An 8,563-nucleotide genomic window follows, 5' to 3' on the forward strand; every position below is an offset into this window, starting at 1 on the left:
CTTTTCAAAGTGACAATTCACGCCCACAAAATTAAATTCTTCACGTGAGAAACACAATAGTTGCGTTGTTTTAACGCCAAGACACATATATTTTTTTATATAATACAAAAATAGAAAATCTTTTTTGTGCTTTTAAAAGTTAATAATAATACAAACAAAAACATAAAAAGGACAAACAATATTATCCAATCACACCGCGCAGGAACGAAGAAGCCCATGCCGAGCAAATCTGGACCGTACAGTCGGTCTCCATCCTGATGATCAAATGTTCCCTTTCCCTCACAGTGCAGTAGGGGCATGTTTGGAAGAATAAAAAAAGCAGGAGCCTGCTGTCTCGACGAGAGAAATTTCGCAATCTCTGCCTCTGCTATTTATAAAATCACTCCAACCATTTGAGTCTGTACGCAAACACAGGGAGCAAGCAGTAAGCTTTTTAGAGAGAGAGAGAAACAAAAACACAGAGAGAGAGAGACACTAATGTCAGGTGGCATCGCACGTGGTCGTCTTGCGGAGGAAAGGAAGTCCTGGCGCAAAAACCACCCACATGTCCGTAAAACACCCACACAGAAAAACAGAGACCTTCCCTCTCTATTTTCTTTCATTTTTATATGTTCCATGTTTTTTCCCCTTCGTTTATGAGTTTACAACCATGTGTTTTCTTGTGTGTTGATTTTGGTTAATTTTTTAGGGTTTTGTGGCGAAACCAGAGACACAGCCAGATGGAACAGTAAATTTGATGGTCTGGCATTGCACAATCCCTGGAAAACTTGGTGTAGGTTCTTCCCATCGTAATTTTCTGTCAATTTTGATTTCTCGTTTTTATTAGCTTGCTCTTGTTTTCTATTTTGGGTTTTCTTGCTTGTATAAGATATTTACTGTTCTTGACTCTCCCAATCTAGTTCTGGTTTGTATGCCGAGAAGCAAGAACAATTATAGCGTTCAGAGGCTAAAATTACTTGTAGCTTAGGCTCAAGGATTTTGTGCCTTGATCATGTTAAATTTTATTTATTTCTTTTTGTTAAGGCGGTGTCATGCTATAGGGTGATACATAAATCAAATGGTTGAGTTCAAGTATAATGGCGAGATAAACTGGAGGTGAGGTAGTTGATCAGGCATCTGTAAGATTTAAGTTGCCGGGCCTGTTCTCTACGTGATGTGTCATTAAATTTTACTTTTTATGCCACAACTTACAAACCATGATGTTAGATTTTAAGATTGTTGATAAACTACTGGGAAAAAAAGTTGTAATCTATCAAAATTGAAAGTTTTGTGGCAATTTTGAAAGGTATTTGACATTCTTTAATTAGCTGGATTATGTCAAGTTCTATTTAGAATCTTGAGTATCTAGCTAGCTTCCTATTATTCAGTCATTCTCCTGCTCTATTGATTAGTAAAGTTAAAGCATTTAGAATCTGGAGTATTTATCCTGATTGTTTTTTTTTTCAAAGTTGTAACAGTGTTGTTATTGGATTGAATCCAGTCCCTGCTTGTACAAATTTGAATCTCATCGTATGAAATTCCCAGTGATCTTACTTGTCTTCTCTATCTTGGCATGGACTTGCACAGCCAGATGCAACTTACCTGGTTGAGAATTGTTGCTGCTGTGCCTGTCAATTTATCAGTACCTTTTCTTATCCTCTCTGTTTCTTTTGCGTGATGAGATCCGTTCTTTGAATTCATCTCAAATATTGTTGTTTATTCTGAACAGTAGAAGTTTAATTTCTATGGCTATAGATATCACATTGAAGGCATCTGAATATTTGACAAAATAAATTGTACTTGTGAACACTCTTGTCCATTATGAATTCAGTTGCTTTCGTGCTTCTGATCAATTTTCTGCTTTTGAATGTTGTGAAGCTAAAAGTTTGGTCTACCTTCTGGTTGCTTGTTTCATTTGTTATGGCTTGCACCATCCACTGTTTTTTCTTTTAATTATTATTGTTGTTCTTTTCTGTTAAATGGATAATCCAATGTCAGCCATCAAGTCATATTTGATTCATATTATATGATGGTTTACTGATTTTTTTCTGAGGGTCTGGGAAAAAAAGAAAGATAAATAGGGTAGATGTATATATCACCTGTTGGGATTGATTTTATAATTCATGTAATTTTGCAGACTGATTGGGAAGGTGGTTATTTTCCTCTTACACTCAACTTCAGTGAAGATTATCCTAGCAAGCCACCAAAGTGTAAATTTCCTCAGGGTTTCTTCCACCCTAATGTATATCCATCTGGAACTGTTTGCTTGTCAATCCTTAATGAGGACAGTGTAAGTATCTTCTGTTGCCTTTGATTATTGTTCCAGTTTTATAGGTTAATTATGTTATGGGATTTGTTCTGCTTATGGTGGTTTGTATAGGGATGGAGACCAGCCATCACAGTGAAGCAGATTCTTGTGGGTATCCAGGACTTGCTGGACCAGCCAAATCCTGCTGATCCTGCCCAAACTGAAGGTTATCATCTGTTTATCCAGGTATGCCAACTTTTGAAATTTTGCTCATCCATCTCTAGGATATTTCTCTGGTTTTCTGTCTAGAAAATCTGGAAGAGCCTTCGAGCTTTTTAGGTCAAAATTTGTTTGACATGGTATAGAAGGGCTCTATCATATATATATATATATATATATATATATATATATATATATATATTAAATATTTTAATGTAATTTCTAAACTGTTCTTTAGCATGCATTGTTAAATGATGTGTTCTGATCTGGTGAACCATGATCTTTGTTTAAAGTTTTTCTGGTTCTACCTTATCAAGTTCTTGCCATTAGAATTGTAACTCTCCTTGCTTCACCCAGCATGTGAGAAATATTGAAATACCTTAGAAAAGAAATGCTTAAATGTTTATCGGTGAGGTAGAAAAAACACTTTCTGGCCTTGGGCATTGAGAACCCTGCCTGCAAGCTCATTGGGTATCAAATTTCTTCTGGATAGTGCTGTGTAGATTTTGTTGTTGAAAACACCTGTTCCAATTTTATCAGATAAACAATTGAGATATGGTGAAGTACATGAAAAGTTGCTAGATGGTTAGTAGGGGATAATAATTTCTAATTTGTTGAGAATTGTAGCCATAAATGGCGAGGGTTCATGGGTGCCGTTTCCATGTGCAGAGAGGTCAATTTGTGTGAACAAGGGCGCAGAGTTTCTTGCACTTGGTATAGCATTACCATAACTTAATCTGAATTCTAAATGTACTTTGATTCGATGCAGGATGCTGCAGAGTACAAGAAAAGAGTGCGCCAGCAAGCTAAGCAATACCCTTCTCTTGTCTAAATGAAAGCTAGCGTTTCTGATTACTGTTGGTTCTTGGTAACTGTCCGTTGTCTGCAATTGTGTGATGCTGAACTTGTTTTTCCTGGTTATAGTTGGAACTTGGTAAATGTTGATGGCCTTCGTATCCTACTGCATGGTTGAACTTCTGTTTTGTCCCAAATTTGATTCCTTTTAATATTTTACAGCACACTAGTTAGGGAATGATACCTGTTCGTGTTTATATCAGATAGAAATCTAATGATCCTCCTGAGCGTATTTCTGTAATGAATGCCAAACAAGAGAAAATTTGGATTGCCACTATAGTTTAAGATAAAAGGCTTCTTATTCTCCACTGTTACTGATTGGCTTCCATTGATTGTGCTTAGTGTGGGGTTGGCATTATGGCAAAATGTTGCTTGCTAAAAATTGATTTTTTTATTTAAAATTATTTTTTAATATTTTTGGATTATTTTCATCTGTTGACATAAAAAATAAATTTTTAAAAATAATAATAAAGGATTATTTTAATGTATTTTTAAATAATTTTTTTTTTTAAATGCAGTCTAGCCTGCTTCTAAACGGGAACTGAGGCTTCCAAGGATAGCTGATGTCGCTCCTCTTTGAAAGTGACTGCTTGAGACCTTACATGTTTGAAAAACTTGTGCGCTTCAAAACTATGAATGAATCTGCTGAATTTTAATAGTATTTTTGTTTTTATATATTAAAAAAATTATTTTTTTAATTTTCATATGAAAAATAAATTTAAAAAATAAAAAAATATTATTTTAATATATTTTCAAATAAAAAATATTTTAAAAAATAGTTTTTTTTTATCACAATTTGACTCTACGTCACTGGTCCTTTAAGTTTCAATTTTGGGTTTGACCGTATCACATTTCTTTTCCCATCAAGTCCCTTTCATTAGTTTAAGGATTTTTGCATGTGAAAAAATGAATTTTAATTATCATTTAGCAATCTTGTGTTAAAATCTGTAAGAAAAAAAATTGAGGGAGAAAAGACCTGACGAGTGGCAAAAAGGGTAATTTTGATCATGTAAGAAAAGTACGAAATTTGTTTAGGCATACCACTTTTCATCCATTTATTAAAAAAAAATTCAAGCATAGGAAGGAATCATTTGCTTGACTTAAAATAAAATAAAATTAAGAGTTGAATGATTAGAGTTTTTTAAAAGTAATGTTAGCAATTAAGTTACTAATGATTGTATATAAAAAAATCATGTGCATAGTTTTTTTAAAGTTCTCATAATTATTGAATAAAAATAAAATGTCTAATTTTTTTATTATTAAGTTTTTATACACTTTTTTTAAAATTAATTATTCTTTTATTTTTGCACACAATAGCATAAAATTTACCAAAATATAATACTTTTGTTTTTTTTATTTGAATTTGTTTTTCAAATCACCGTAAGTCTCTATTAAGAAAAAACAATGTTATTAATAAAAAAATATGTTTTATATAAAATATACATAAAAAAAGAAGCTTTTTGGATAGATTCATAGTGTACCAAAAAAGCAAAGAAGTACGTTTTAGTTCCCAAACTAGGCTTCTTTTAAATTGGTCGAGTTTCTCCTATAACAAGTTTTGGGTTCAAGATGAGATGAAAGCAACATTATAGTAATGGTTTGCTATGAGAGATTTAGTTTAACAATTCTGAAGATGTTTTTTGTGCACCCGACATGATGGGTGGGACCTTCTAATTTGAATAGGAAAATAGAAAAATAAAATCATTACCTTGTAATTAAAGAAAACTAGGAATTCTAAAATAATTATTGGTTTCAAAGTTTCAGGGTAAGGAGTTTGTTATACTTAAGAAAATATTGATGTCACTTTTATTGTATCTTTTCAAATAAAATGTTACATTTGCTATGTGTTATCTCTTAGATTTATTCTACACATGTTATTTATTAATAAGAGATTTCGTCAATTTATTTTAACAACAATTTTTTTTTATGTTAGTCCCTAAAAATAGAACATTTTATCAATTTTGATCTTTTAATGAAAAACTTGATGTTAATTTCTAAAAATAAAAGATTCCATTGAATTTGATATTTTAACAAAAGATTTGATATTGATCCTTAAAATCGTGTTTTGAACCCATTTAGATGGTAAAAATTAGGTTTTGACCTTATGTTTTTTAATATGTCTAAAATAGGTTCTAATGGCACCATTTTATACTCAGTTGTACTTATATGGGGTCACATTAACCACTAGGTCTACTCACAATAATAATGAATAAAATGACATAACAAACAAAAATCATCAAAATAATATTTACAAATAAAGATGATAAGAAGAACGTTATAGTTTTTTTTTATAATCATATGATGAAAATGACATGTTATCAGTTCGAAAGGGACTCACCAGTAGGATAACTATTTACTGTATGATGAAAAAGTGAAATGAAAAGTATTGCCATGGACATTTTTCAACTCATCTATTCATGTTCTTGCTTAACAAAAATAAATTATTTGAAAAAACAAGGTTGCAATTCATCAAAATAGCATGCAATTATTTTTTTTATGTTTATGTTTTTTCTTGTTTTATATGAAAATGCACCTACTATATTTTTTAAAAGAAAACTCACATTTGAAATGCACATTCATATACAAGAAACATCATGCTAAAAAATTAGACACACAAGAAAGTCCAAAGTCCATATACAAATTACATTCAAATACAAAACTTTTAACACACAAAATCATCATAAGCAACCAATGTTTTGTCACAAAAATTAAAAAATATGTTAAAAATTAATTTGGGGTTTGAGATTTACCTTTTTGAGTTGTCAAAATCACTTAGGAAGGCCTGGAAAATTGTTGAGAGAACGACAATAATGGCGTCGAGTGCAAGCCACGTGCTGGAGAGGGATGCCACTTTTGACATATCATTCATGTTTTACATGAGGCTGGAAGGCATGTGACTTGCCCATCAGACACGTGGCTTCCTCCATTTTCATTCATGTGGTGGAGATGTCACAACCTACCATTGCTTATGGAGAGAGATCAAAGCCTTTAAAGTGTCAGCTTCTTTTTTCTCTCTCTATTGGTTTGTTTTTCTCTCATTAGTTTTTAGATCTGTTATCATTGGGTTATATGGCTTATATGATTGTGTAGTAGTCATCTAAGGGAGATAAATGGTGTTGGTGGTGCCTTGTTTAGAGGTTGGAGGAGAAATAACTTGAGGAGAGAAGTTTTGGTAGTAGTCCTTCTCTCTCCTCAATCTATGATGATATAAGGGTCATTATCTTTAATTGATGGAGGGCTTTTGTAGGGGGTTCATATATGAAGAGAATATCGGTGGTATCGCAAAAAAAATAAAAATAAAGGTTCAGTGAGAGAGAAACCAAGGAGAGCAGTTCCACATTCATTATCGCAATGAAAAGAAAGGAGTTTGTGGCAACTATTGTGATGGTTTAGGGGTTGTTATGAACGTTGGTGGCTATTGTGAGTTTTGTGAATGAGTGAGAATATGGTGGCTAGGGTTTTATTTTTTTGGGAGAAAAGTGTGATTTTTTCCCTTTTAAATTTTATTTTTATTTTTCTGCACACCATGTTCGTTTACCAATAGTGTCTAGGTTTTTTTACACTCTCCGCCTCCCTCTCTGTCAAAGTCTTTTCTCTATTTATTGTACGATTTTTTGTTTATCATAACCAAATTTCACTTTGATCTATCTTTTTTTTGTTTTGTGTTTCACCCACTAATTTTGTTTTTAATTTAATCTTTTAATTTTTTTTTTATGCTTTTGATTTAAAAAAAAGATTTCAATAAGAGAAAATTAGTAAAAAAAATTATGAAATGGGTGTGAATGGCTGAAATGTGTTGAGTTCTTTCTCTTCTTTTTGGATTTTTGAAAATATTTTTAGAAATAGAGGTTATATTTTAGGTTATGATAGTTGTTCCATTTTTAAAATGCTTGTGCTACAAAGTCTATATATAAAAAACTTTTTGTAGACTTGTTTAATAAACTTATAAAGAAAAGATGGTGTTTTTGAAAGGTTTACAAATAGTCAAAATAAAAGGTGATCATAGGAATGCCTGATCGTTTTAAGGGTCAACCAACTCAAAGCTTAGTTATGAATTACTTGATTTCCATGATATGTCAAAGATATGATCATTGCTAGATGGATGTCCTTTTATAACAGGATTGGACATGGGGTTGGATTCCTGGTGTGAACTTAAATTATTAGTGCAAGGTTGAAATCCTAGTATAAGGTTGAATTGTTATGACTCAAAATCAAACTTCTTAGTACTTGTTTGAATTTCAGTGACACAAGATAAATATTTTGGTACTAGTTTGAATTCTAATAACATAAAATCAAGCTATTTGGTACTGATTTGAATTCAGTGACATAAGACAAAACTTCTGGTACTGGTTTGAATTCTAGTGATGGATTGGTACATGGGTTTTGATAAAGCCAAAGTCAATAAATAAATTGATTTGATCACAATTTTTACCAAACAGTATTCGTTGATATTTTAATTGGCCTTGCAAAGTATTGAGAATAAAGTTGTTACAACTTTGAAATGATATGCTCAAAGATGAAAAATACTCGCATTCAAGTTAACCCTTATTTGTTTGAAAATGAAATAATCTTCATCTTTATGAACACTTTCAAGTCTCTTTATTTTAGGATGTATGATTTGCAATATTTTAAAGTAATTCTCTGATATGGTGAAAGAGTAAAACGGACTTTTAATGATAGGAAGATCCAAAATATGATGATACCTTTAGGAATTGAGAATGAACACTAAAAAACATGACATAAAATCTATGTCTTATCATCACAATATCAAATACCACAAATTTCAACCATTGATACACCTTTTCCATCCTACAATATATTGTATTCTCTAGTATAAAAAAAAGTACCCTAAACACCTTCAACAAACTTATTTAAACCTGAATATCATAACCTACAAGCCACGTAAGGTCCAAGTCATAAAAGAAAATGTCTTTAGCATTCCTTTCTAGTTACTCTCATCAATATCTACCAACACTTGATGAGTACTCACCAGATAGTGAATGGTACAACAAAAATGCTAACTGTGAATGTTATGAAGGAATTATGGGTTATTACATTGATCTTTTTCAAGAATTCAAGAAGCATAAAAATAACCTGATTTAGAACAGATAGCTGTCATTTGAAGAGAAAATGATGAATATGACATAATTCATAAATGATTTTAGGTTAGTTGATAAGGATATTATCTTAATGATGAGTGAGATCTTGTAGTTGGTATGTGAATAAATAGGTTCAAATTGACTTTTGAAGAAGTAGTGAAGA

The 8,563-nt window shown here is 31.6% G+C and overlaps 1 protein-coding gene across 2 annotated transcripts; it reads left to right on the forward strand.

Moving 5' to 3' along the window:
• The first annotated feature begins 249 nt into the window (after positions 1-249).
• Positions 250-3,615, forward strand: LOC133695330 (SUMO-conjugating enzyme SCE1). Of its 2 annotated transcripts, XM_062117265.1 has the most exons (5): positions 250-546; positions 689-772; positions 2,117-2,269; positions 2,360-2,473; positions 3,216-3,615. In XM_062117265.1, exons 1-5 carry the CDS (start codon positions 478-480, stop codon positions 3,276-3,278), a joined length of 483 nt encoding a protein of 160 aa, XP_061973249.1. In that variant the 5' UTR covers positions 250-477; the 3' UTR covers positions 3,279-3,615. The 2 variants fall into 2 exon arrangements, with proteins under 2 accessions (XP_061973249.1, XP_061973251.1); XM_062117267.1 differs by lacking the exons at positions 250-546; positions 689-772 and adding an exon at positions 802-1,621.
• The last annotated feature ends 4,948 nt before the right edge of the window (positions 3,616-8,563 follow it).

The sequence above is a fragment of the Populus nigra genome, chromosome 5, assembly GCF_951802175.1.
Source record: "Populus nigra chromosome 5, ddPopNigr1.1, whole genome shotgun sequence".
Taxonomy (NCBI): Eukaryota; Viridiplantae; Streptophyta; class Magnoliopsida; order Malpighiales; family Salicaceae; genus Populus; species Populus nigra.

Excerpts from the sequence above, each read along its gene's own strand:
- LOC133695330 (XM_062117265.1), top strand. The coding sequence starts at position 478 with ATGTCAGGTGGCATCGCACGTGGTCGTCTTGCGGAGGAAAGGAAGTCC. Across the intron at positions 2,270-2,359 it reads CAATCCTTAATGAGGACAGT|GGATGGAGACCAGCCATCAC; the intron begins GTAAGTATCTTC and ends TGGTTTGTATAG. Across the intron at positions 2,474-3,215 it reads GTTATCATCTGTTTATCCAG|GATGCTGCAGAGTACAAGAA; the intron begins GTATGCCAACTT and ends GATTCGATGCAG.